The 27,593-nt window shown below is 47.1% G+C and overlaps 1 protein-coding gene across 1 annotated transcript; it reads right to left on the minus strand.

The window, feature by feature from the left end:
- Positions 1-14,720: 14,720 nt before the first annotated feature.
- On the minus strand, positions 14,721-26,831 carry CUNH1orf116 (chromosome unknown C1orf116 homolog). The gene is made up of 4 exons (XM_077775079.1): positions 26,722-26,831; positions 21,449-21,633; positions 18,813-18,990; positions 14,721-17,559 (listed from the first exon to the last, which is right to left on the minus strand). The coding sequence occupies exons 2-4, from the start codon at positions 21,551-21,553 to the stop codon at positions 15,992-15,994; spliced, it is 1,851 nt and encodes a 616-aa protein (XP_077631205.1). The 5' UTR covers positions 21,554-21,633; positions 26,722-26,831; the 3' UTR covers positions 14,721-15,991.
- Between the last annotated feature and the right edge of the window lie 762 nt (positions 26,832-27,593).

Genomic DNA, 27,593 nt, shown 5'->3' on the forward strand with positions numbered 1-27,593 from the left:
GAGTTTAGTTAGATCCTCCCCAAGCCTCGAAGGCAGTTACGTGTTTCAGGAAGGGTTAATCATCTTCTCTCCACCCAGAGACACATCCCCAACTCTCATTACTGAGAAGTGAAAACTCCAGAGGGAAAAATTTCCTCCCAGCCTGTGTTCAGCTGTGTGGAGCCCAGACACCTTTAACACTGATGCCACCTAGGAAGGACCCCAGTCTGTGCCCAGATGGAGGCCCGGGACACTAACATGCCAGTCACCTCCTTATCTCACGCCCAGAATTTTCTAGTAGATGCAAAACTCTGACACAGCCTCGGTGTTTCACAGAGCATGCCTGCCTTCTGCCAACCCGTCTCCCCTCCTTCCAATCCGCCCCAACTTATGTCGAGGGGCCGGGATGACACTGGAAGGCAGTGTCAGTGTTCTGCTTACCCCAGACCATTTCCAGAATATGCCTTTTCTGCCCTCTTAAGTGTAGTACTACCCCTCAGTGCTTCTAGAGTGTACGTTCGAGTTCCCTTTCAGTAGTCTTCAGGTACCAACAGTGACTTGAAGTACCGTCAGGATGCTGGAGCAGTGCACTCAGGTTCTGAGAATGAGCAAGGGTGGGGGCACGAGCTGGGGGTTTAGTTTATTCGCGTGGAAAACTGAGGCAGTTGCTTTTGCAGAAAAAAATGTTTTCTGCTTGCGTGTGTTTACATGGTAGCTGTAAACTGGTGGGGAAGGGGGCCTCGGTCACAGCACCAGGGGTGAGGATAGCCCAACGTGCTCTCCAACTGGGACTGACCCAATGCCACCTTCCTATCTCTGCACACTCACATTTCCTTCAAGAGTACATGGGTCTGACCTCACCTGACTTCAGTACCAACACGCATTCTTTTCTGTCATTGCTTTGAATGCAGTTTGTTTCTCATCCCTACTTATGACAGTCGATGGCTATTTTATATACCTTTTCTCTTAGCAAGGGCCAGTCCCTTCCCCTACTTCTCTTGCCATCAGTGGTTGACATTAAAAGGGAAAATATTATCCATTAAGAGGGAACTCCTTCCGTTTCTCGACCTCTACACATAAAGTGGTTTTGTTTTTGTTTGTTATGTTTTGTTTTGTTTTGTTTTGTTACATCTCTCCATGCTTTCTTTCTTCTCTCCTGACCTAGAAGGGAAGGTGCGGACCCTTTCTCCCAAGAAGAATTTATTCTTGTTCACTAGATTCCAGCCCTCCTTTTCTTCAAGAACCTTGCTCTACAATGGTCACCTTTCCTATATATTTTTTTCCTTCGTTGACTCCTCCTAGCGTACGATCATGCTCAAATTTATTCTATCTCAAAGCAAAACCCAAACCAAGACAAAATAACCCTCCTTGACCCTGATGACTTTCAGTTTCTCTAACTTGTTTTCACTTTTATAGCTAAGCTTAGATTACATTCACAGTCTCACTTCCGTGTACTCCACACAGCGCTCTTGGGTGAGCTTCCCACATGCAGCTCTCCACCAGGATTGCTTTTGCTGAGATTGGTGACCTCCAAATTTCCAAATCCAATAGAAATGTTTTATTTATTATCATACTTGATGTACCTGGGGCATTTGATACTGTTGATCATGTCTCCTTCTAAAAACTCTTTTATTTAGCTTTCAAAGTCTCTCTCTCTCATCTTTTGGAGAACAATTTTCATATGTTTATCAAATAAACATTTGTCAAGGCTCACTATGGGCCAAGGGCTCTTCTACCAGATGGGCAAAGCCCTTGTTTTCACAGAACTTACTTTTGGTTGAGGGAAAGAGATGGCAAATAAAATAAGTAAACAAGAAAACAGGAGATTAAAAAAAACAGGAGATAGTGGTGAGTACAATGCAGAGAACTCAAGGGTGGTATTACAAAGGGAAAGATGGAGTGTCATCTTTAGATGGAGCATCAGCAAAGGCCTCTCTGAAGATCTAAAATATAATCAGAGACGTGAAGGATAAGAAGGAACTGGCCATGTAAAGATGAGGCAAAAAGAATTCTAGCAGAAGGAACAGCCAAGGCAAAGTCCAGCGCTGGGTCAAACTCAACGTGTTTAAAGAACGTGCAGACATATTCCTGCATGAAGTCCTGGGACTCAAGAGGATGAGCTGGTGAAGACTTAGAAGGAGCAGATAGCACCCAGAACACAAGAGAAGAAGAGTGTTTCAAAAAGAAGGGAGTTGTCAGGGTGAAAGATTGCCGAGAGACAGAATAAAATGAAGTCAAGAGGGACCATTAGATCTGCCAACGCGGACATCATTGCTGACATTCACAAGTGCAATCTTGGGGGCATGGTGGACACGGATGTTTCTTTGAAGGGGCGGAGGTGAGGCTGTGGGATGAGAAAGGAGAATCCAGGACTATTTCAAAGACCATTTCCAGAGGAAAAGCAGAGAGATTATAATCACATTTTAGTGCCTTTCCCTCTAGCTAGAACATGAGCCCCTTTCTAAACTGGATTTGTTTTCCCAATGTTGGGTAGAGACTTGGAACTCAGGAAATTGTAGAATGAATAAATGAATGGATGAACTGAAACTAGAGACCTTGATTCTATCCCCAGTTCTATTTCTTATACCCTCACGAGTTCTCTGAAACTCATTTTCTTCCTATATAAAGCAAGAGTAATAATTCTACCTTTGCCAATCTCATAGGGCTGTTTGGTGTTCGAATGAAGTTATTTGTTTGTGGTAGCTTGTAATGGCAGAAACAGTACCGGCCTTGCTGATGGGCAGATGCGAATTCAAATCCATGGTTCTCCTAATTATTAACTTATGAACCTGGGCAAGGTAAGCACACTGTCTGAGCCTCAGTTTCCTCATGGGAGGTTGTATATAAATGTGTGGGCACTGTTATGAGAATAAGTAAGATACTGGAGGTGAGAATACCTGACTCATAATGGGAGCTCAGTAAATATTAGTTGAAGTGGTCGGGGGGAGTTCATCAGCCTTGGTGGGGTCCCCCCAGGAAGCCCGGTGCCTGGGGGAGAGCTGTAGTCCAAATGCTACTGGGCAGCAAAGCTACAGAGTTCTGCCTCCTTCCATTGTGCAGGAAGCAGCCTCCATGCCAGCAATTCCATACAGAACGGCTCTGGGTCTCCATCCCAGCATGGAGGAGTAAGGGGAGGTACTGACATCTGCACAGCCTTGTGCTTCCCTGAATATGTATCTCGTGTGTGTCTCAAAATAACTGTGCATCAAGAAGGTCGTAGAGATGTGACATGATTTGTTCAAGGGCACATGGCAGTCACACGATGGAATAGTCATGCTCCATATTCTGAGGCTTTCCCTGCTTCCTCTCTTCCAAGACTAAAGAAGAAGTCAAAAGTCTGGGCTCCTAAGGAACGAGGAAGCCTTGCTCATGTTAACCTGTGCTACCAGGAGCATGAGAAGGGGCATGAAGAGGGGGAGACGGTTCACTGGAGGCTCAGGAGAAAGATCACTAGCATGCATAAAGCATGAGCAGGAAGCCAAAACCAGCCCCAAGGCCCCAATAGCTGACAGTCATTTCTTTGAGATGAATCTCAGGAAAGGAACTAGACCCAGAGAAGAGGTGGGCTGTCTGCATCCCATGCAGCTTAGGTGCCCACCCAGAAGGTTCTTTCTGGCCCATGTGCCCAATCTTCCTGGGCCCAAATGCATGCCACGTAGTCACTCACCAGTTAAGTTCAACAGTGGAGATGATGCCTCCAGATGCTGTTAAAAATGCATCATCCTATCCTGATGTGACAGGCGAGCAGAGAGGCCACAGGAGTGGACTCTTAAAAGATCTTCCCCACTGGAACATTTCCTGAATTTGGACAATTTTTACTTCCTTGAGAGGATATTGGAGAAGGGATAATTTTAGGATGTTTGTGTAACAGCCAGAGCTCAAGGCCTGACATCACTCGAGTGTGACTTAGGGCAGGTCTCTTAATCTGCTCATGCCTCAGTTTCCCCCTCTTCTAGGGGGAAGGATTAAATAGGATAGTGTGGGTAAAGTGCCTACTTCTGTGTCCTGTATGTATTTAACTTCAGTAAATGTTGCTTATCATTATAATTCACAAGATGAACCCCAGGGTCTGACTCCAGAGTCCACCCTTTTACTCTGTTCTCTGCTACGTTTCAAGGACATGAGTGTGTTCCTGGGGATTTAAGATGAGGGTCTCCAGCTCTGGTTAGAAGGTTCCTCTGTATAGACCTAGGCCCTGGGTGGAGATGATGTCCACACCTCTACTTGTCAAGCCTGACTACCCAAAGGAACACTAGAGCCTCTGGTTACCAACGACCACGCAATTTACAATATGAAAGGGCATATCCAAAAACATTTAGAAGGTGTGCCTTGGGGCGCCTGGGTGGCTCAGTTGGTTAAGTGTCCAACTTCGGTTCAGGCCATGATCTCACGGTGTGTGAGTTTGAGCCCCGCATCAGGCTATCTGTTGTCAGCACAGAGCTTGCTTCAGATCCTCTGTCTCCCTCTCTCTCTGCCCTTCCACTGCTTGCTCTCTCTCTCAAAAATAAACATTTAAAAAAAAAAGTTTGAAAAAATAAAAGAGTGCTCCTGAGACCAGATCAGAATTGTCCTATCTTTGGTTTGACTTGTAGAAATGATGGACCATTTTGACACTTTGCACTCAATTCTATCATGTATTCCTTTATTCATTCAACAAACATTCATTAAGTGCATACTGTGTGCTGGGTATACAATGATGACCAAAAAGAGAGATAGCCTTTGGTTAAGTGTCCAACTTCGGCTCAGGTCATGATCTCATGGTTCATGAGTTCGAGCCCTGCGTCAGGCTCTCTGCTCTCAGCACACAGCCTACTTTGGATCCTCTGTCTCCATCTCTCTCTCCCCCACTCGTGCTCTTTCTTGGTCTCTCCCAAAAATAAACATACAAAAATCTTTCTTCAAACTTATTAATTTTAAACTTTAAAGAAGTTGCAGGGGAGCCTGGGTGGTGCAGTCAGTTAAGCTTCTGACTCTTGATCTAGGCTCAGGTCATGATCTCAGGGTTTGTGGGTTCAGGTTCCAAGTGAGGCTCCACACTGATGGCGTGGAGGCTGCTTGGGATTCTCTTTCTCTCTGCTCTCCCCTGCTTGTGCATTCTCTCTCTCTCAAAATAAACTTAAAAATTTTTCCAAAAATAGTTCAAAGAGCTCCTACATACCCTTCACCCAGCTTCCCCAAATGTTAGCATCTTACAGAAGTCCACTTATTAAAACCAAATCAAGGGACACCTGGGTGGCTCAGCCAGTTAAGTGACTGACTTCATCTCAGGTCACCATCTCGCAGTTTGTGTGTTTGAGTCCTGCTTTGGGTTCTATGCTGACAGATCAGAGCCTGAAGCCTGCTTTGGATTCTTTGTCTCCCTCTCTTTCTCTCTCCACCACTCATGCTCTGTCTCTGTCTCTCAAAAATAAACATTAAAACATTTTTTAAAATGAATAAATGTTAAAAAAATATTTTTTCAACCAAATCAGTGTGTCTTTTTCCAATGCAAGATCCAACCCAGAATTCTATCCGGCACTTATTTGTCATGTCTCTTTTCTCTTTGATGTGTGATAGTGCCTTTGTCTGTCAATATCATGGTTTTTTTCTAGAATCCTGGCCGGTGATTTCTATAGAATGTCTCTCAGTTGGTATTTGACGTTTTCCCCTGTCTAAGTCAGGTTGTGCATTGCTGGCAAAGCACTGTGACATCGTGTCCTTTTCAGTGCAACGTAATAGGAGGCACTTGATACCAGTACGCATCATAACTGGTGATGTTAACTTGGTTAAACTTGTGTCTGCCAAGTGTTTTCATTGTAAAGTTACTCTTTTTCCTGTTTCAATGAATATGTGTTCTGCAGGCGGATACCTTGAGACTTGCAAAAGTCCTATTTCCCATCACACTTTCTTCCACTGATTTTAGCGTATATTAATATATATATTAATATGTATATATTTCGCGTGCATCAATTATTACTGTGGTGTCTGCCAAGTTGTAATTTTTTTGTTTCCATCATTTCTTCAACATTCATTGATTGGAATTCTACTGTAACAAAGAGTCATTTCTCAACCTCCATTTAATTATTTATTCAATTATTTCTTTATATCAGGATGGACTCATGCATATTTCTTTATTCTGTGGGTTATAGTTCATGACTATCATTTAATTTCTTGCTCAACTTATTCCATATTTGGCTACAGAGAGACCCTTTATGCTGGCTATTCTGTCCTTTTGACACGGTCCCACCATTCTTTGAGACTTCCTTACTTTTTAAATTTTTTTATTATTTAAAATTTTTTTAAAAATGTTTTATTTATTTTTGAGAGGAAAAAGGGAGAGAGACAGAGTATGAGCAGGGGAGAGGCAGAGAGTGAAGGAGACACAGAATCTGAAGCAGGTTCCAGGCTCTGAGCTCTCAGCACAGAGCCTGATGTGGGGCTCAAATTCACGAACCGTGACCTGAGCCAAAATCAGACACCTAACTGACTGTCCTACCCAGGCGCCCCTAGACTTCCTTGCTTTTGACATCACAAGATGTTTGGGTCCCATCTTGTTCTTTCTCCATTCTCACCCTGAACTTTTTGAAGGACCACTGGATCTTAGTTTGGAAAATTATATTAAGAAGCTAAGATGTGGCAAAGAAGAAGTCAAACTTTCACTTTTCGCAGACAACATGATACTCTACTTAGAAAACCTGACAGATTCCACCAGAAGCCTACTAGAACTGATCCAAGAATTCAGCAAAGTTGCAGGGTACAAAATCAACGTACAGAAATTGGTTGCATTTTTATACACCAATAAAGAAGCAACAGAGAGAGAAATCAAGAAACTGAGCCCATTCACAATTGCACAAAACACTATAAAATACCTAGGAATAAACCTAACCAAAGATATGAGATCTGTATGATGAAAACTATAGAAAACTTATGAAGGAGATTAAAGAAAACACAAAGAAATGGAAAAANTAAGATGTGGGTGCTAGATATGTTCATTGCAACTGGGGTGTCATTGCTTCTAGGTCCTCTCGATGAATAGAACTAGGAAATATATGCATGAATGTATACACACGTCTATATCTTTATCTATACTTATCTGTCTGTATATATATATTAAAAATCATGAGTTCATATTGACACTTCCAACTGTAATCTAAAATCATAGGGCTTTTTCTGGTCTTCCTTATTTTCTTATTTGTAATTTTCTTCTCCAACAGCGAGAAACCTAGTGCTTTCATCCATAATAAAGTCACTATTTGCTCGATCCTGTAATACACATAAACTCAGAATGCTAACCCATAAATGGGAAATACACCTTCATCAACTAGAATCTGTCTTTAGCCTTGGGCATCATTGTGTGAACCGGACTAACACCATCTTGGACAAACTTGTCAGGATGACTGCTTTGTGACCTGAAGCCGTGAGTACAGCCCCCGCTTCCACATTCTTTCCTTTTTGTCTAACCACACCCATAAGTTCACCCTTGGGGCATAACATCTTTCAACTGCTCTAAAGATTTCCTGAATATTTCCTACCTGGTGGGTTACTGGCACGCATTCCCCAGTCCCTGGAGCTATAGAAGCACATCTTACAGAGCTGAGAATGCAGACACACGTGTCTTGGGTCTTATAGCCACTCAAGACACACTTCTGTCCTTAAGTCCCCTTAATAAACCATTTCTCAGAGTGCCTCGGTGGCTCAGTTGCTGGGGTGTCTGACTCGATTTCAGCTCAGGTCATGATCCCAGGGTCGTGGGTTTGAGGATTAAGCCCTGAGTCGGGCTCTGTGCTGGGCATAGAGCCTGCTTAAGATTCTCTCTCTCTCTCTCCCTCTGCCCCCTTCCCCTCTTGCACTCTCTAACATAGGAATAAATGAATAAATAAATACACAAATACACATACCATTTTCCTCAAGCTGGATGTGTCAGCAGGTCTTATAGCTCCTTCGGCCTTTGGAGGTGGTTTTGCAGTTACCTTCCTTTCACGCAGCAGTCATGTCGTCAAAGTACTTTTTTTTTTTTTCAAAGTCAGACTAGTTCTTTTCTCCCTCACTCCCTTTACTGTGGTATGACCTTCATTTTTAATATAACTAGGTGTATCTGTTACTGTGTGTACGTCATTTGGGATTCTTCCACCCTCCTCCAAACACACACATCCTGCTTATTTCTTTATTATTTACATATTTATTTCCTGGATATGTGAAACATGACCGCAGTTCTAAAATCAGAATGATACCAAAAAAAGTACACTCACAAGGACAGTCCTCGCCATTCCTTCTCCCCTCTTCCTGTCCCCCCTTTCCACCGCTTTCCCACCTGCCCTCTGTAGCTAATCAGTCCCACTAGCTTGTGGTTTACTCTTGCTGGATTTCTTGCACAAATGCAGGTATGCATGCATTTTCTTAGGTCCTTTTATCCTTTACACGAGAAGCAGTATGCTACAGATGGAAAGGTGATTTTGGCTGCTGCTGGAGCAGGTGCTGCAGGGGGCTTGAGTGGATGCAAAGAGAACAACTAGAAAGCTGCCACTGAAAGAAAGAGAGTGGCTGAGGCACTGGGGCGGCGGTGGTGTTAGAGGGAAAGGAGGAAGACAGGGTTGAATGTTCGGTGACCGTTGCTGTGGTTTGGTAACTGATGCCTCAGGGCCAGGAGAGGCCCAGGTATAGATGAAGCGCTGGTTTCCGGCTTTACTGATTGGATGGTGCTAGTGTCACCCGCCGACATCTAGAACGCTGTAAAAGGATCAGATTTGGGCGGAGGGGTCCCCCTCCTGGGTCTGTGTTTGGACATGTTGAGTCTGAGGTGGAAACAGAGTTGGCAGTTGAGACATAAGACGCAGAGGGGAGCTCTGATGAGAGATGTCTCAAGCTGCATGAATTCTGCCCTGGTTTTCTGGACACTTAACATCAGGAGATAAGAGCGCAGCAGCGTAGGGAGTATGATCTGCACCCAAATCCAGTGAGGGGGTGGGGTCCCCGCACCACCAAGCAAGGCCACAACACCAGCTAGGTGTCCTATAGTTCAACTCCACTCTGGCACCGCTTACCCAGAGATGGCTGCAGATTCCGCAGGCTGAGGGCCCGTCTCACAAACTGCCCCGCCCTTTCAGGCACCAGTGTGGAGTCCAACTTGTCATCTGTGCTTCTGACCAGCTGGCTGTAGATCAGAGGCTTCCACGACCCCTCCTTGGGTCTAATTAATTGGCTAGAGCAGCTCATAGGACTCAGGAAGCCCATTTACTCCCTAGATTACTAGTTTGTTACAAAAGATATTAAAGGATATGAATCAACAACCAGATAGAAAGATACACAGGGCAAGGTCCCAAACAAAGAAGCTTTTATCCTGTAGTGGATGTGCTCTAGGTCACCGACATGGATGCTTTCCAAACCGTGTCCTCTGGACTTTTAAGTTGGTTTCATTACATAGGCATGATTGATTAAATCACTGGCTGATGGCAATTGAACTTATTCTCCAGTCCCTCTCCCCTCTCCAGAGGTGGGGGCTGGAGTGCAGGTAGGACTGAAAGTTCCAGCCTCCAATCTCTGGATTGGTTCCCTTGAGAACCAGCACTTCTCTTAGCTGATTTCCGGCCTTTCCAAAAGCCACTCATCACTATAACAGAAGATAACCTTCTCTCTCTCCTCACAGGAAACTCCAAGGGTTTTAAGAGCCTGGTGCCAGAAATGGGGACAAAAACGAAGACCAAATGTGTATTTCTTATTACAAACCAAAATATTACATAGGAAGATAGTCCAGTCCCATGCAGAAGAACAATCCTCAAAACAAAGCCCTGGGAGTCACTCCAATCTCTTCTTGCAGGAGGCTGGCTGCTCAGGGCAGCAGCCCACTGGGATACTGTGCCTTCCCAGTGGGTGAGATCAAAGGCACAGGGCAATGCCTGCCCCTCTAGGAGGAGGTGGGGTGGCAGAAGATTCGGGCTGCAGTTGTGCCTGATTTCAAGTCACCCTTAAATGCTAATGATCCTGTATTTGAAATAACTTCAACTAAACCATATCCCCACAGCTCACAAGACCTATGCGGGCCCTGGCTATTACAGAGCCCCTGCCTGAGGCACTGGGGTTGGGGGAGTCCCTGGGGGAGGGAACCAAACCTCTTAAGCAGAAGTGCACAGAGGGGAGCAACAGAAAGGAGGCCCCTCGCGTTCCTTAGGAAGAGTGTAGCGGGGGCCAGTTCAGTTGGAGGTGTAGATGCCAAAAGTCATCTTGTGTTGTTTTCTCCTCTATGTTTCAGGTAGAGAACATTTCAGAGCTCATTTCAAGGAGACACCCCTATTCATGGATAAGAAATTTTTCTTGGGTATCTTGGGGCAGATGCTCAGATCATGAGGGGCTCTGTGTGGGGGTGTGGCGGGGAGAGCTTCCTAGTTGACTGATAGCACACACCCCAGGAGGGATAAAGAAGATAGAAAGGGTGGCATGGGAGGTGGGGATGGATGTGTGCCTTGTGTCAGGTCCCTTGATATCTCCTACCCCAATTTTTAGTTTAAAAAACTCAGAAAGCAACAAAAATCCTTCAAGTAATTTGATTTTCTATGAGAATCAATGAAAAGCCTGAGCTTTGAGTCTGGTCGGGCTTGGGTCTGATTAATTTTCTGGGAGTGGGGACAGTGAGGGTGAAATGAGGCCACAGCGCACAGAGTAGGAGGGCAGGCAGCAGCGGGAGGCCCTGGAGCAGCACACCCACATGGAGAGAACACAGGATCGTACATGAGCAGGTTGGCTGCAGGAGGTTCTGGAAATTGCAAGAGGGCTTTTGACTATTCCAGGCTGAGGAATTTAAGTGTACATTAATATTACTCCAATCCTCAAGGGCACCCATTGGCGTCTGAATTACATATGTATATGATAAGAATATTAATAGATTCCAGTTTTTGAGCAATGTGCTAAGTGTGTTTCATATGTATTATATCATTTGATTCTGTTTTCATAACAACTGCAAAAGGTAAGTATTATTACTGCTTCTACAAGGTTCATTCCTATTATAAGTTCTTTTTTTTTTTTTTTTACATTTCATGTTCAAACTAAGTAACTGTAGGATACATATAGTTCCCTGAACCACACAACAAAGGAAGTTAAAGGAGTAAAAAATAAACTAAAAAGAAAACTGAGGTGCAGGGTGCCTGGCAGCCTGACTTCTAAGCTTGTACTCTTGTGCATAACGTTTCTCTACCTTCCCTTCTCCCATCTACCCATCCACCTATCCTTCCATCCATCTGTCTATCCTTCTACCCACCCACCCATCCATTTGTCCATCTGTCTGTCTGTCCATCCACCCATCCACCCATCTCTCTATCCATCCCTCCATCCACCCATCCATCCCTCCATACATACATACATCTTTCTGACTATATCTATGTCAACTTACAGACATAATTCTTTTTTGAGTGGGAGGTTGGATTAGATAATCTAAAATGTTCCTTCCAGATCTGGGGTTCTATGAAGTACATTTTGCCTTAGACTATACTGTGATTATTCTTGGCAGGGTGTTTATCTTCCTAATTAAGTTGCTTGGACTCATTTTAACATATGTCTCAGAGCTGGCATGGATCAAAGAGATAGTTCAGCCCAGGTTCCCCATTTTATGGGTGAGATGAAGTGACTCACTAAAGCTCATCTGGTCCAGAGCTTTGCCAGGATACCATTCTGCTTCAAATTATTTTGAACCCTGGATATATGGCAAGTGCTGAATAAGAAGAATGATCCAGATGGTCCAGATCGGCAATGAGCAAGAGGGAATGGCAGCCTGGAATTAGAACATCACCTGTTTCTACCTCTCTTGTATGCCAAGGGTCACTGATGACAATGATGATGGACGTGGTAGTGATGATGATGATGATGGCAACGACTCCTGCAATTCATTGAGCCCTTATATTAGAAGGGATTTGAGGAGTCATCCAATATACCTTCTTGTTTCCTGCCAACTTATGCCTGATTCATTTCTGAAGGATGCCTGCCTTATCTAGAAAATGCTTGAAACATTTTCTAGTCTCTATTTGAGCCATCTCAAATAGATTTGAGCATCATTTCCCACTGTTATATATGCCTATTCTTTTTCCCCATTTAAAAAATAAATAACTAGGGGCACCTGGGTGGCTCAGTCAGTTAAGCGTCCGACTTCGGCTCAGGTCATGATCTCACTGTTCATGGGTTCGAGCCCCACGTCGAGCTCTGTGCTGACAGCTAGCTCAGATCCTGGAGCCTGTTTCAGATTCTGTATCTCCCTCTCTCTCTGACCCTCCCCTGCTCACTCACTCTCTCTCTCTCTCAGAAATAAATAAAATAAAATAAAAATAAAAATGAATAACTATAGAACAGCATAGAGTTCACTGAACCACACAGCAAAAGGAAGTTGAAGGAAGCAAAAAGAAGTAAACGATATGATCATGGGCAACAAGACATTGATGACAAATTAGAAGCTGGGCTTGGAGATAGAGAAGCTGGTTTCCCTGAGACACAAACACCATATTCACGCTGATCCCTTTTTTTTCCAATTCCAGGAAACCTGGCGTGGGTGAAGTTGAGTCACCTGGAGGGTGTGCCAAAGCCTAGTTGGTACTTTGGACTTTTACTTGCAACAAGATTGCTCCCATTTTCTCTCGGAGCTGAATTGGGTGAGCTCTTGGCTTCCAACTCTGTCTCCATTTGCTCCCTTTGAGAAGGAAGAAATAAGATGCAGAAGACAATACTATCATTCATTGAGTACCTACACTATGTTAAGCACTGAGCTTTACATATTTTATATCACCTGTTCATCTCAGAGATACTGAAAGGATGGATTATTATCCCCATTTTATAGATGAGAAATCTGAGGTCTAGAAAGTTAGAGTGACAGCCCCAGGTTTCCCTGGTTGGTAAGTGATGGATGTCCCATTGAGCCTGACCTGTATGCTCTACAGTCACTCACATGAAGAAAAGAGCATGGAACATTATGGCCTCATTCCTCCTTAAAGTCTGAGATGGACATGATTTCTCCTGCCCATCCCCTGGCTGCCACCTCCTCTAGTCTATGAGCTTCATGTTCTGACAGAATGATCCTTCTCTTCCTACATATATGATCGTGGATCAAGGGATGGAGTGGTTCATCCCCCACACTTGCACATATCATAGACTCTTAAATCCCACCTCCAGCTTTAACTCATAACATCAGGTAAGGCTTGCTCTCCACTCATTCATCTGCTCTTTCTTCCATGGAATCAACACCTACTTTTGCACACCTGCACAATGTCAGGGTGCAGGGTGGCCTCTGCCAGACCATACTTCCCACTATGGAGGGAAGCACCTAGAAGGCGACTGGGCCCATCCCAGGTAGCACATAGCCCTACCAAATCGGGTCGGAGTAGAGAGCTCCCAGGGAAGCACATGAGAGGTGATTCAGAGGAGCGGCTGTCAACACACTTAAGGGCACATGTCCCACTGTGCCAGGCTGAGGAGAAACCAGCTCCTCTGTTTGGCACATAGTCTGTTCCTAGTAGCAGCAAGCCCGCAGCAGGGTACAGCAGAGCTACAAGGCCAAGTGGAAGTAGAGCTGTCACATGGGTTTTTAAAATCAAATCAATGGTCTTTACAAACTGCCATCCAAAATCTTCCAAAAAGGGATAGAGAGGTAACAACAGCAGTGACCTCACTCTTACCTCCAGTTCAAGCTGAATAAAGAGCAATCCTATATGGATGGAAGAGAGTAGATAAAGTTCCTCAGGTGGCTCTAGTGTCAACTTCAGGGTGGTAGATGTCCCTAGATGGGTTCCCTTGCCCCTCTTCAAAATGAGGACAGCTGGGTTTGAGTTTATTATCCTACTCTTGAATCCGAAAGACCATCCTAAGAGCAAGACAAGCCCTTTGAAGGGTGAGGACATGGGGAAGCTAGAAGGGAGCTGCTGGGAAAATGGGTGCGGGGTGGGAAGGCAAGTTGTGTGTAACTGTGTTTTGTTCGAGGGACATCGCCCTCACCAGGGAGTGAGGATGTAAGAGGAGGTACTCCTGACCCACCTGTGTCGATCAGCCTTGTGTTGATGCTAGGGCCTCAGTTTCCTACCAAGTCTTACTTTATAGGTAGCACCAAGTTTCCCTATTAATTAGGGCAGTTGAACACAATGAAGTGGTCATTCCTTGGTTGTCTTGAAATACACGTATGAAGCAGGTCAACCAAAGACAGCACGTCCAACCAGTCCTCCAGGAAGGGGCCCTCTCTCTTCAGAGGAGTCGCAATAAGGCCTGGCCAGTTGTATGAGTCCCTATCAGCTCCCACAGACCAGGTCCTTACCAGGGCCAGGAAGGCACCAGGGTTTTGGGTGTGTGCATGAGAGCATATACAGAAACTGCCACACCCACGTCCCACATACCATGACAGGGTGGAGCCATTTGTTGTCCTCCCTTAATCTTTTCATCATTTTTAGAAATACCTTGCTTTGACAGCGCTGGGTCCCTAAGGACACAGCCCAGAAATGCTCAGCATTTGACCCTAAGGGCACCTTTCCAACAACAGCCCCCCTTATCTGCCACTCACGTCTGGGGATCCTAAGACTCCAACCACAGCCATGAATAATATTTATTTCCTGAGGGGAAGCAGGGGTCATGTCTAGCTGTGTCTAACTTCCAAGCCTGTATCCACAAGCCTATGGCACCTACTCATATTTCCCTCTTTTGGCATTTTCTCAAGTTGCACAAAATGGTCAGGGAATTTGGATTAATAAATGAGTTACTATATTGCTACTCTACAAAGACATGGTAGAAAAAAACAACACTCAATATGATCTTGAACAATATTTAATGTCTGATGTTTCAGAAGACACTTTAGGATCTTGAAGGGCTTTAGGGTTGAGCCTTTGATAGTGACTACCAATCCTCAGGGTGCTGTGTGGACGTACAGAAGCACTGTTTGAGGGAGGCAGCAGGCAGCATGGAATAAGGAGGCAGAGTCCTTGCTCTGTCACTGAACAGCAGAGTGATCGCAGATGAGTCCCTTCCCTTCCCCAGCAACATGGGTCACGAGAGTCTTGTCTCTGAGATTCCTCCCAGCTCTGATATTCTGTGAGTAACTAGCAGAAAATGTGCTGTGTTGCCTTCCCATAGAAATTGGAAAAAACTATGCGCAGCAGCATAGATAAGGCCTCAAACAGTTCTTTGGTATTTATAAAGCCTTTGGGCTCAGACTCCCGTCTCAATGTTGGCCCGGCCCTGGGGTCAGTCACATGCAGGCTGAGAGCAGGAGCGGGAGAATAGGGATGTCGAGTCAAGGGTCACTGCACGGGTTATCATGATAAATTCATCAAGCCCATGGACAGGGGTCCTCCCCAGTGGATGTGTGCTGTGTGGTCACCTATCTTGCCTTCTCAGGCCAACCAGAGCTCTTCTGATCTCAGCCAATGGACAGTTTTAGCTACAGGGTCGCATCCTAACCTTGGGACTGGAGAGAAGATGACAGACCTACTCCTCCTGGCCCCTGTCCAGAAGGCCAGAACCAAGAGAGGGATCCTGCAAGATATGAGCCAGTCCCCTTCCACGCGGGCATTCTGGGAGACCCACATTTCACATGACACTGCATTTGCCTAATGTCCCTGACATATCCACTGTCTCATCTGACCTTTTTTACCTCAGGCTCAGCACCCCCTCTCCCCTCAGTTCTGGCTGGGCTGAGCTCTACTCAGTGTGAGAAAATCTCCAACACAAGCAGAACTCTTGAGGGATGCCTCCTTGTGTCATATAAATAGTTTCAATTATATATACAGCCTATAGTACACACGCACACACACACACACACACACACACACACACACCCCATCTTGTTGAAATCATCTTCAGGATGATTTGGGCAGGCACTCACTGACACAACCACTCTGAATATAAACATATGCGTACGCTGGAATCCAATCTCTTCCACCCCTTCACCTCAGAGAGAGGCACATGCTGGAGAGAAGCCCACCCTTGCCCAAGCCCTGAGCTGTTGGCTGGGAGAGGACCTGCGCCTCCTGTGTGGCAGAAGGCGAGGAGGGGATGGCGGGGCCATGCTGGTGGCCCGTGACTACTCCTTCAACAGTCCCAGCTTCCTCAGAGCCTCCCTTCTGTGCTCATCAGGGACGCCTTTGGGGGAGATCTTGACACTGACACAGGGGGGTCGGGGCAACTTGTCACGGCTTTGTCCTTGGTAGGGCAGGCGCTTCGTGCTCTGATCCTGCTCCAGGTCAGCCAACTTGCCCACCTGGATCCCAGCAAAGTCCTTCCCCGTGCCCAAGGAGGCAGGCCGGGGCCTCGAGTTACGCAAGACATTGGGAGACATCTTGTCCAAGAAGGAGCCCTTGCCCAGAGAGGTGCTGGTTTTGGGGCTGGGATCTTTCTCGGCCGAGAGGTAGCTGCTCAGCCCCACTCCCGAACGCTCCAGAGTGTTGGACTTGAAGTTCATCTGTCTCACGCCGGGGATGCTGCTCTCCTGGAGACTCAGCCCTGAGTCTGGCTTTGGCTGCGTCAGGGGACCACCTGCCCTAGGGCCCTTCGGGATGGGAATTGGCATGGATTTGGCAGCTGGAGACTTGCCTGGAGTGGACTCCTGGGAAGGAATCAAACCCTTGCCTGCAGAACGACCCTGAGCTGGAGTTGGAGCCTGAGCCTTCGCTGGAGAAGGTCCCTGAGTCGGAGCGGGAGCCGGAGTCTTCCCTCCAGCAGGCGCAGCGGCTGTGCCCTGAGCGGGCCATGGCGGCTGAGCCAGAGCTGGAGCTGGGAAGGGGGCCTGGGCATGGGTCTCCTTGAGCCGGGTGGAGCTGGTGCATTTACTTAAGTGGGGGCCAGGCTCATCCTGGTCCTGGGGTAGCCCAAGCTTCTCCAGGGCCTCTCTGCGCGCCTTCTTCTGTTCCTGCAGCGAGGAGGAGGCCGGGCAGGCATCTCCGGGGGTGGCCTCAGAGTGCCGAGACAACCAGCTGTGGGGCTCACTGTGAAAACTGCTTCGACTGCTCTTGAGGACGATATTGGGTGGCAGCTTCCTGGGCTTAGGAGCTGTGAAGGGAGCTGGCCGGGAGCCGGTGTCCCCCCCGGATGGGATGGAAGCATCTTCGGCTCTCACACTCTGAGACGATGTGGCGGAATGAGGCTGAAGCTGCCCTGGTGCCCCTGTTGGGCCTTTCTCAGTGGCTTTTTGGGACATGGCCTCCAAGGAAGTCTCCTTTCTCTCCAGGAGGCTGGGTGACTGATGAAGCCGGAGCGTATGGCTCTGCGGCCCTGGCCCCGTGGGCAGGTCACCTTCCCCACGCTGCTCTGGCTGGGCGTCCCGAAAGGCCTCTGGTGGAGGGATGGGTACTGGGTCCAACTCAGGGGCAGGCGTCGGGGGGCCAGCCGGAGCCTGGCTGCACTCACCACTTTGGCCGGCCTGCTGTCTCTTGGGCTCTGGGTCAGCCCCCTCAGGTTCCCCCGGGATGTGGCTACTGGTCTGAGTGGTGCCTTCCCCAAGGTCCTGCTTCCTGCCGATGTGGATATTTCTGGGGAGGCTATGCGAGCCAGACCTGAGGCCCAGGCCTTGGGGCTCAGGCAGATGGGGTGAGCTGGACTGAGTTCCCCTCCTTGGCTCCGGTCCTTGCGGAATGATCTTCTCCCCTGGATATCCTGTGAGGGCCCCGGAGGACAGGCAAAGAAGAGTGGACAGAGGTGAGAACCCTGCTGCCCAGGGCAAAGCAAATACCTCCTGAACTCTGATCTCCACTTAGCAATGGGTTTTGGTTTTTGTTGATTCTTTGCTCTTAAAGGAGCCGCCCTGTTGCCTGGATATTCAGACTGACAGATCACTACGAGCAGACTCGCTTCACCCTAGGGTTATTTTTCCATGATGGCTGGGGAAAGAGCAGCCTCATGTAACTCCATGTCCTTGACTCGGGCTCTTCCTAAGCTTCTACAGAAGCACCAGGGTTGGGGAGAGATTCCCTCTAGCTATCTCTGGGCTCCCAAGTAACTGAGTCCAGTGGCAGCATTGAACATGAATACCATGAACAGCAGATTTGCTCTTGATTTGACCAGACTTCTGCCTTCTTCCACCTTCACTTCCTATAGACACCTGAATGATTCTGGAATGACCACAGATGTCCCCACACCAGAGAGTGACATGGGCTCTTTCCTTCCAGCAAGCTAGGCAGGTGCATCAGGCCCACGGGCCGAGGAATCAGTCTGAGGAAGCAGTGAAGCCTTTGTCCCCATTTACTGCTGTATCTCCATGGAGGTTCTAACACATTGTCAGTAAATATTTGCTACGTGAATAAATAAAGGATTGTAGTCCTGATAGCAGTGGGGCTATCTTCAGGAGTAAAGTGCCCCCCTCACCCTGGGACACATGGCCCCACCCTCATGGCCACACTCATGTGCTATCCTGTCCCCCTTCTGCTGAGCCTCAATACCACTGGCTTTCCACCCTGTCTCAAAAGAGCCTTGAGGTGCCACCCACTGAAGTTAAGGGGGCCCTTCCCTTTTATCTCTTGCAGCCTCATCCTCCTGGGTCATCCAGATTAGCTCTCCAGACACACTTTGTGTCCCCAGAGCAACCATCCACCCCTCCCAGATCCCCTCCCATGGACCTCTGCGGTCATGTCTCTTCCAAATTTCTCTGAGAGAGAGAACGGGAGCTAGTTAAATGTTTTCCCTCCCAAGCCTCTGATACTTCAGAGAAAGACAGAGGAAGCTGGCTTGTCCACAGTCTCTCCTCCTCTCCAGGACAAGGCTTTATTCTGGACAGGGGTGTGGAGCGGAGTGCTGTTGTTCCTTCTGCCTATGACCCTCAGAGCAGAGGGCAAACAGGGTTCAAAGCAGTCACAAGAATGTCCTGGCTTTCTGGGTTTGCTAGCAGTGCCACCCCAGATGGTCTCTCTTACCCTGGGGAGCAGGCTGGATTATGGGCCGTGCTCGGGGGCCGCGGGGGGCCGCGTCTTGCTCAGACTCGTCAGTGGACAGTCCACTGTCAGCTTCAGCATCCAGCGAGCCGATGGTCTCCTCCAGGAAGAGCAGACACTCCTTCTCTTCAGCGGACAGGAAGTCGTAGCTGCTGTCACTCTGGAATGAGGCGTGGAGGACAGAGAGGGAGAGAGGGAGCTGTGAGAGGGAGCTCCCCAGAAACTGGTGGGGCTGAGAACCACCCTGTGTCTGGAAGGAATGCTGAAGGGCTGGAAACCTCTCCACGAGGGGACTCCGCAAACTTGCGGGAGTTGTCTGTCTCCTGAGAAACCGCAGGCACCGGATGGGGCGGAGACTGGCGGCTGTGGACCCACTAGCACCTAGTGCTGGACAGGCCGATGGCAATTGGCCTTTTTTGCCCAGTCCTGGGTGGAATGTTTAGGGGAACAGATCAGAAGCAGGCCCGGGTTCTAACTCCAGGTCGTCTGTGTGACCTGTATCAAGCATATCCCTCTAAGTGTCTCCGATTTAGCTCTGAATTATATGGGCAACCTAATGATTTGACCTTAAACTTGAATGGTATTGTTTTTAACTTTTCGAAGTATTTTTGCACACTTGATCTGGTATGTCAAGGACAGTACGAGGACAAACAAGAAATGCAGCCAACCACTGGCTATCAGGCCAATGGGAACAGTGGTATGACTAGCCACAGATAAACTTACTAAATATTTTACACTTGACTTTGAAATGCATTCCATACAGGATTTTTTTTTTCTTTTGTGTATTTACTTTCTTGATGGCATGTGGCTCTGGCTAACATTCAAATAAGTGTGCATTTCTTAAGCAAATATTAACTTGAGGGGGGTAGGGTGGAGAAACTGGATGGGTATGGGAGGAGGGGAAAGCAACTTAGTGTGAAATATCAAGTAGATATTCAAGTATAAAGTAAATAATTGTCATGATGAAAAAGCACATAGGGGTATTCGGGGAAAAGTGTCACGGCCATTTGAAATGGTTACTGCCCAGGGTCAGCAAGGCCAGGAAGATCTATAGAATAGTTGCTCTCTCAAGTTGCAGGTTGAAGGGAAAACCAAAAGGCCAAGTGGAAATGCAAGAAATTTGGCTTGCATTCCCTCTTGGCATCTATCTCACTCCTCTTCCTAGTATTTGAGATACTTTAGAGTTATATATTCTCCAGACCCATTCAGATGGCCAGGAAAGATTTGAGATGGCCCTAAATATATCCTAGGAGATGGTTGTTGGAATAACCTCTCTCCCCACCCCCCCCAGTTCCTCTGACTCCTTAAAGGGCCATCTGTCAGGCCGACTTGTCAAAGGAAGCCCCAAATATAGCCCGTGGAAGCCCTGAAGCCAACTCCGGGTGTTCCCTGAACAAAATCTTCCCTATGGACCTCTTCTTCCTAAAATAGCCTTGCAAAAGATAAACCAACTGAATTTCTCCTTTGTGGAGGATTCAAGTTCCTTGAAGAACTTTAATCCGTGCCACATTCTGTGTCCAGTAGTATGTAACCGCTCATATTGGCTTCAGCCTAACAGAAACAGAAAGACAGCTCTGTGGTCCCATCATCTTGGGTCAACAAGAAATTATATACAGATTGTCTGCACTTTGGATTGTGTGTGTGTGTGTGTGTGTGTGTGTGTGTGTGTGTGTGCATGCGCTGCTTTCTGTACTCCGTTTTTACATATCAAAACTCACTAGCTATATTAAAAGTCCTTGACATTTGGTAGAGATCCTCATAATCCTTAAAATTTTTAAGTACCCCTATAGGATATAGAGCAATAGAGTATAAATTCTCAAGGGTTATTAGGTATGCGATTGAACACCAATTGCAAAGGAATGTTTACATTTGGACATAGGACAGATGTACTCTTTCACACCAGCCTTATAACAACTGAGACTTCAATTCATTCCCAGAAAAATTAGGATTGGTTACATGCCACTTACAAACAGTTAAACACAATGACTGGAAGATTTTGAATCTATACTCGTAGATAAAGCTATTTCTTTTCTATATAGAGGCTGGTGCTGAGTGTTTTGTGTTTTATACATATCTCATTCACTCCCCTCAAGAATTCGGTGTTTACGTTATATCCTACCTTAAAATGGAGGAGACTGAAGCTTACAGAAATTCAATAATTTGCCCAAGGCCATAGAGCTTATAGATAGAGAACTCAGATCGGCTTAGCTCCAGAACCCAGGCTCCTAATTACTCTCTTCTCTGTGATCTTTGTAGAAGATTGAAAGCACCCTGTTGGCTGCAGGAGGCTTCAGGAATGTGAGGGCCATGGTGATCTACCATCTGGTTTCCACCAGGACCTCAGGTCACTGGCCCTCCCTCTTACCTCAACTTAGCCCCCAGTGAATGAAAGCTGGGAGCAAGTCTCATCTGTCCTATTGCTCTTTGGGACTGTCCCACCCTTTCTCTAGAGAACCTGGGTGACTCAAAGGCAGAAATACCAACTGGTATGATTCACTCTCTGACAAGGAAGATGAAAGCGAAGGAGCAGCCAGGCCGGTGGTGGGCAGGGCAGGGAGGGGAGGGAGGAGCGGGCAGACAGAAGCAGGGGGCAGGCTGCAGGACAAGAGAGTACGTACAGATCCAGAGCGGGTGGACACGGTGCTCATGATGCTGTCGCAGCTGCTGACGCGGGTCACAGGTTCCAAGCCAGGCCCCGCTGGCCACAGCTCGCTCCTGGGCATCGCCTGAAGCAAGGTGCAGGGGCGGTGAAAGGGGCTCCCAGAGGGGAAGTGAAGGGAAGTGAAGAGTGTCCCAAGCCGGCCTGAAAAGAGAAGAATCAAAGCCACGTGTGAGCTGAGCTGAGGCTCTCCGGGGAGGCTCTGCCCAGGCCCTGGAGCAGCGTGGAGGCAGGGACACCAAAGAAGCAGAGAGCTGGAAGGGGCCATGCACGGCCGTTCCCCATGCCCCCCCGGCCTGCGTGGAAGGGCACAGAAGCGGGCTCACACACATGCAGGAGGAAGGACTCAGGGGGTGCAGAAGCAGTCTAGTCAGAGAGGGAATTTCATACTTTTCTTAGCCGCTTGTTTCTCTGAATCAGGGAGCTTAGCCTACATTTCCATGACTACAATCAATAGGAAGGGGTTAATAGTGTGGGTTCTGGAGGAAGTCAGATCTGGATTCAAACCCCGCTTGCATTTACAGTTATGTGACTTGGGGCAAATTACTCTTTGACTCCGTTTTTCTCAGTAAGTAGGGTTAGTGTAAGGATTAAATGAGAACGGTTTGCACAGCTTAGTTGGAAGTAAATACTCAATGAATAAATGACTGCTTCTGTTCTTGTAATAAGAAAAAGACAAGTTCCTTCGAGGATCAAGGTAAACTCACCTAAGGGAACAAGAGTTTAGAAAAGAAGGGTTTGGGTTACATGGAAGAGAAGAACAGGGCCCTTGAGAGCACCAACCACACAGGGTTGTCACGAACACATGCTGAAATGCTCCATGTAAAACACTCTGCAGTAACTGTTTGCTGCTATCATAGCCAATATCATCAACATCCTCACGACAGCCCCCTCCCCACCACCAGAGCCACCCTCATCTCCCTGGTCTGGGAGCCTCACCATAATTCACAGAGATTGACACAAACCCAGTTTCCCTCTTGTATACCACCCACTCCGAGGCTCCACTTATTTCCAGCAAGGTCCCCTAACCTTTGTCATATGAACAAGAGAAATGTCCTGCATAGCTTCCACCTGACTCCAACTTGTAGGGAAAAAGAGTTTCAAGTTCATTGTGCCAATAGTAATAGCAAAGGAAGGAGATACCATCTTCTTTGTGAAAATGCCAAGATCTGGAAAGGCCAGAGGTGACTCTCCTATGTTGAAATAAAATTCTGGAAGAATTAAGTTTAAAAGCCAGTTCCAAGTTCAAATAGGGAGTTTGGGGAGAGCTAGGATTAGGATCCAGTTTGATTCTGAATCTATATTATTCCTCTGACACCATGATATATTTTCTATTACCTTTCCTACACCCCGGCCCCCATACTAAGTAAAATGTCCTAGAAAAAAATATGTTCTATTTGAGAACTTGGGACCTGGGGTTGGGATTCCAGGGAGGTTGTCTCTTTGGCTTCTGCCAATAACTTCTTCCACTGCCAAGTCAGGTTTGGGCTATGCTGGGTGAGTCAGCTTGCCAATCCTGTAGATCTGACCAGCGCAAGGCTGCTTTGGGTGGGGTGGGGGGGTGTCTGCAAGTGGGGCAGGTAGGGAGGAGCAGGACAATGGGGAAAGAAGAGGGAAAAATCCCAATGAGCCAGACACATGGAGTTCATAAGGGTCCAGAACCTCTCAGGAGATAGGGACAGGACCAGAAGGGACAGATACACCAAAGAATCCCAGTGACAAATCAGCACTGGGTAAGATAGCTCTTAAGTCTTCTTCATGAGGTTTCTTTCCCAACATCCAGAACCCCAAAGAAACAGAAACATGAAAAGTCACGTGGATGAAGATCAGTCTCCTCAACTATCCATTCCATTCATGACAGGTTAGATTCATAAGGTACCAACGCATCCCTAACATTCTGTAGGGCTGAGGCCATGACAGCAAAAGAGATCCATTTCTCATAAGCTTAGGCACACAGTAGGCACTCAAAAAATCCTGGATGAATAAACTTGTCATCTATTCTAGTATCTATTGAGTTGAGCTGTTGGAAGACCTCTTTTTTGTTGTTGTTGTTTTTACTCTATTATTATAAACTCTTAAGTATTTTATTTCCCTGAGAATATACAACTCAGTGGAATTTGGGCAATGCCTTCAACTAAGCTAACAGTCATGAGCCCCTAACAGGGATGGGGAAGCAAAGCTTTATAAGACAAAGGCATTGCTTCCAAGCAGTCAGTGTCAATCTAAGGGTCTAGTTTTTGGCTCCAGTTTTCTTATCAAAATTGGGGCAATAAATATTAGTACTGTATTGATCACTGTAGTTAATATAATACTCTCTGTGCATGGGTGACCGGATGATGCCTCTTCCTTTCAAGGAAGTACTCTTCCAACTTTATGATGGACTGCTAGCCTCTCCCTCCTCCCAGGGCAACCCATCACACTTTCATTTTGGAACTAAGGATAGCCTAAAGTAGCTGGGAGAGAGAGAAGCACTGCTTAAAAAAAAAAACAAAAAACAAAAAACCCAAAACATAGCATGGTCTAGCTTACACTTTCGGTTATGCTAATTAGATCTTCAAAATAGCCTGATAACTTAGATGAGATGCGATATTTACTTTGACAGATGAGAAATCTGGAGCTCTTTCTACTTGCACTTCCTAAGGGAAGTAGCGAATGACCTAAAACTGCATATACAGGGCAGCCTGTGGATCCCCGCTGCTCCAGAAGGCATCTCAGAGATGCAAGAGGGCCGCGTTGTACCTAAAGAAGGGTCACTGGTTACCCCTGACCGAACACTAAAAGCCCTAAGATCACCTTTCTCCTTTTACTTCATACCTTAAACCCTCTAAATTATCTGGTTCAGCTTTATGCTGCCAGGCCAGCTTTTTGCCCCAACAACAGACATTTCCAGAGTAAACAAATGCCACCAAACGCCACTGAAGATCATGTCATCAGGCACTACATAATCACTGCCGAGGTGAATCTGAGCCTGAGACCAAAGTCGGATGAGTGCTTGCATCTCGGCTCCCCACCCAGTTTTCTGATCCGAAGAATATGAACCTGAAGAGTCTTCTCTTCTTCCAGGCTCCCACTCTCTCTCACCACTCTGGCTTGACCTGCAGGCTGTGTTTCTATCCATCAACTTTACAACCTTGAAACTTGGGGGCTACTTCAGGGCAGCTGTCGAAACTTGAAGTATTTTGACCTGATAAGAAGTCTGAGAAACAAGCAAAACGCTCAAGGTGAGAGTTTGGTTTCTTTTCACCCTTGACCTCTTTGGGGGATCTGAGTGGAGGAGGAAATGGGTGAAGACATATGCACAGCCTATAGCCAGGGCCACCCATGCAAAAGCACGTTAAATATTAACTGCTCCACTGAAGCCAGCCAAGTCTTGGAGGAAAGTAAATAAATAGTATTTGGAGTCCTGGCATGGGGCAGGGGCAGGGCTCCAGCCCCATTCCTGTTTGGCTTCTCTGTACCTCCTAAAGTATTTTTTTTTAATTTCTGAGAGAGAGAGAGAGACAGTGTGAGCAGCGGAGGGGCAGAGAGAGAGGGAGACACAGAATCTGAAACAGGCTCCAGGCCCTGAGCTAGCTGTCAGCACAGAGCCCGACGTGGGGCTTGAACCCATGAACCGTGAGATCATGACCTGAGCCGAAGTCAGCTGCCCAACTGACTGAGCCACCAGGTGCACCCTCTGTACCTTCTAAACAGACCCAATGCCCCCTTGTCACCATCCTCCCATGAGCCCACATCCTATATCCTCCAAGAGCTCAACCTATCTCCCCACTAGTCAAAGAGACTTCCTATTTCTCTCAGACGAAGTATCTCTCCTTTTTGCTGACTATCCAGAAGTACGCCTCGGGCTGAGGAACATCCTAAGTAAAACACCAGGAATACTAATAAAGGTTGCCCTGTGTGTATGTCCTTCTCCATGAGCACATGGGCAAGTTTCTGGGTGTGTTTAGTCAACGTTAGAATCTCCTGTTTCACAGGTGGGTTTCAGGAAAAGGTGGCTAGAAATATCTTCTGCACAGAAGAGCTCTGTTTGACACTTACAGGCTGTCTTATCCTGACAAGTTCACCACGTGCAACAGCCCTCAGTCAGTGAGTTTGGTGGGCTGATTCTGTGGTGTGGGCTAAGCTAAAACCTAAAGCGCCAATTGCCAGGACTGAAAACGCAATATATTTGCTCAGGGCTTGTATGTGCCAGGCCCAGGAGCCTGGTGCAGGGGTCTTCCCACTTCGCTCTTTGCTGCAGCAAGAGGAAAAGAGGCAAAGCTAGGGACCCAAATGCCTCCCTTCCCCAAGGTGGATAATGGAGAGCTGACTTGCTACCCTGAACCGACTTCTACATCCAGCTTCCCTGTGCAGGTGAGCCTGCCACCCAGACTGTCAACTGGGGCACCTGAAGGAGGACAAAGCAAAGCCACCACGAGCCTGAGCTGCACTGAGAACTCCTACCAGACCCGAGGTACTACCGTGAAATATTAATGTGGGTGAGGCCCTGGCACAGCGGGTGAGGAGCTTTTTGTCTGCCAGTCTCTGTGTCTAATAGTAGGCAAAGTCGGAAAATTGAGTTGAATCCAAAGAAACTCACTTTTGCAACCAGATTATTCGTGGGTTTTCCAAAGGTAAACTGGTATCTGAGGTAGAATTTTCCCAGCCTCACATCCCCTTACAACCAAGCACAGCTCACACCTGACATGTCCACAGAGCGCTCCATTATCACACTACCATTATTGAACACACACACAGCACCCTTTATTTAAATATAGACATTGAGTTGATACAACCATGGGCAAATTTCCTGTTATAAATGCAACGGAGAAATCATGGCACTTTTCTCCCCTCGATGATCCCCCGTTTTGACTGCCTGGGCTCCCAACTATTCCTTTCCAAAATCACAGCTCAATTTCAATTGCTCAGGGATGGAAATGTCCAACCCAAACCCATTTTGTTTTCTTGTTGTCTGCAAAATATGCTTATCCAACCTAAATAGGCAGATGAGAAAAAAAAACGCATCCCAGCCCTGAATGCATCCCAGCCCTGTTCTCCACTGAAACATTCCAATCGTCAGAGCTACCAGCCTGCTCTGATTGGCAGAGTGGGCTCAGAGAGTTCAGGAACAGAGAGGAAAGCCCCCTAGCTGGGGTATACAGGGCTGCCCACATCCTGTGGCCCTGACTTCCCAAGAAGCACCCCTTCTTGCTGCAGAATAAGCAATAGTAGGTTAGTAATTAACTAACTCACCTTCACTGGATGAGGGGCTGAAGAGAAGAAAGAAATATCCTTTTATTTCAAAGGGCAGAGGCAGAGACAGAGACTGCTTCCCCTGCCTTCCACTGTTTTCTTCTTTTGACCTCCTCCAGTCTTACCTGGACAGGTAAATGCTTCATCAGTGCTGCCCCACCCCACCCTGCCACTGACTCACAGCCAATCCCAGCCTTCCCTCCCTACTTCTCATTCCAGCTGTTTCGGTAGGGAGGGCGTGGGAGGGGGAATGGGAGGGGCGGGGCCCGCTTTCACGTAGCCAATCACCTCTTGCCCTCCCCTTCCCGGGTTAGAGCCAATAACGAGCCCTTAAACAAAAAAAAGAAAGAAAGAAAGAAAGAAAAAGAAATAGGAGGGCTGGAAGGAGAAGACTCCTTTGGGCTGACCCTGGAAGAGGAGAGTTGGCCAGGAGGGAGTAGGCAAAAGACACTATTTTAAAATTTCACTATAAAGAATCACAGACAGGCGGTTTGCTTTTCTGTGTCTGTTTGAAACTTGGTTTTCTATCTAAAGCTTCCTTCCTTCACTTGCGGGGTAAGTATTCCCCTGAATTCTCCAAGTTAAGATCCATTGTGGCCCGTTTGGTTAGTAGCTTTTCTAGCTGTTCGCAAGCACTTTTGCCCTCAGCCCTTTTCCTAGCAGCACTTACTACTAGCACCTCTGCTCAGGACTGCTGGAAAAGGTGTCTAAGCGTAGGGGTGCTGGAGCTGAGACACCTTTGCCCCCCTGCTTGGCAATGACCTTCTTGGCCTCATTTATTTCTGGGGGGCTGAAACCATTTTCTCCCCCAAGGGGATCCCTGTCCTGAGGAAAAAAGTGACTGGACGGCCTGGAAGGAGGGAACATGTGTG

Source organism: Crocuta crocuta, unplaced genomic scaffold (genome assembly GCF_008692635.1).
Source record: "Crocuta crocuta isolate KB4526 unplaced genomic scaffold, BGI_CrCroc_1.0 scaffold207, whole genome shotgun sequence".
NCBI lineage: Eukaryota > Metazoa > Chordata > Mammalia > Carnivora > Hyaenidae > Crocuta > Crocuta crocuta.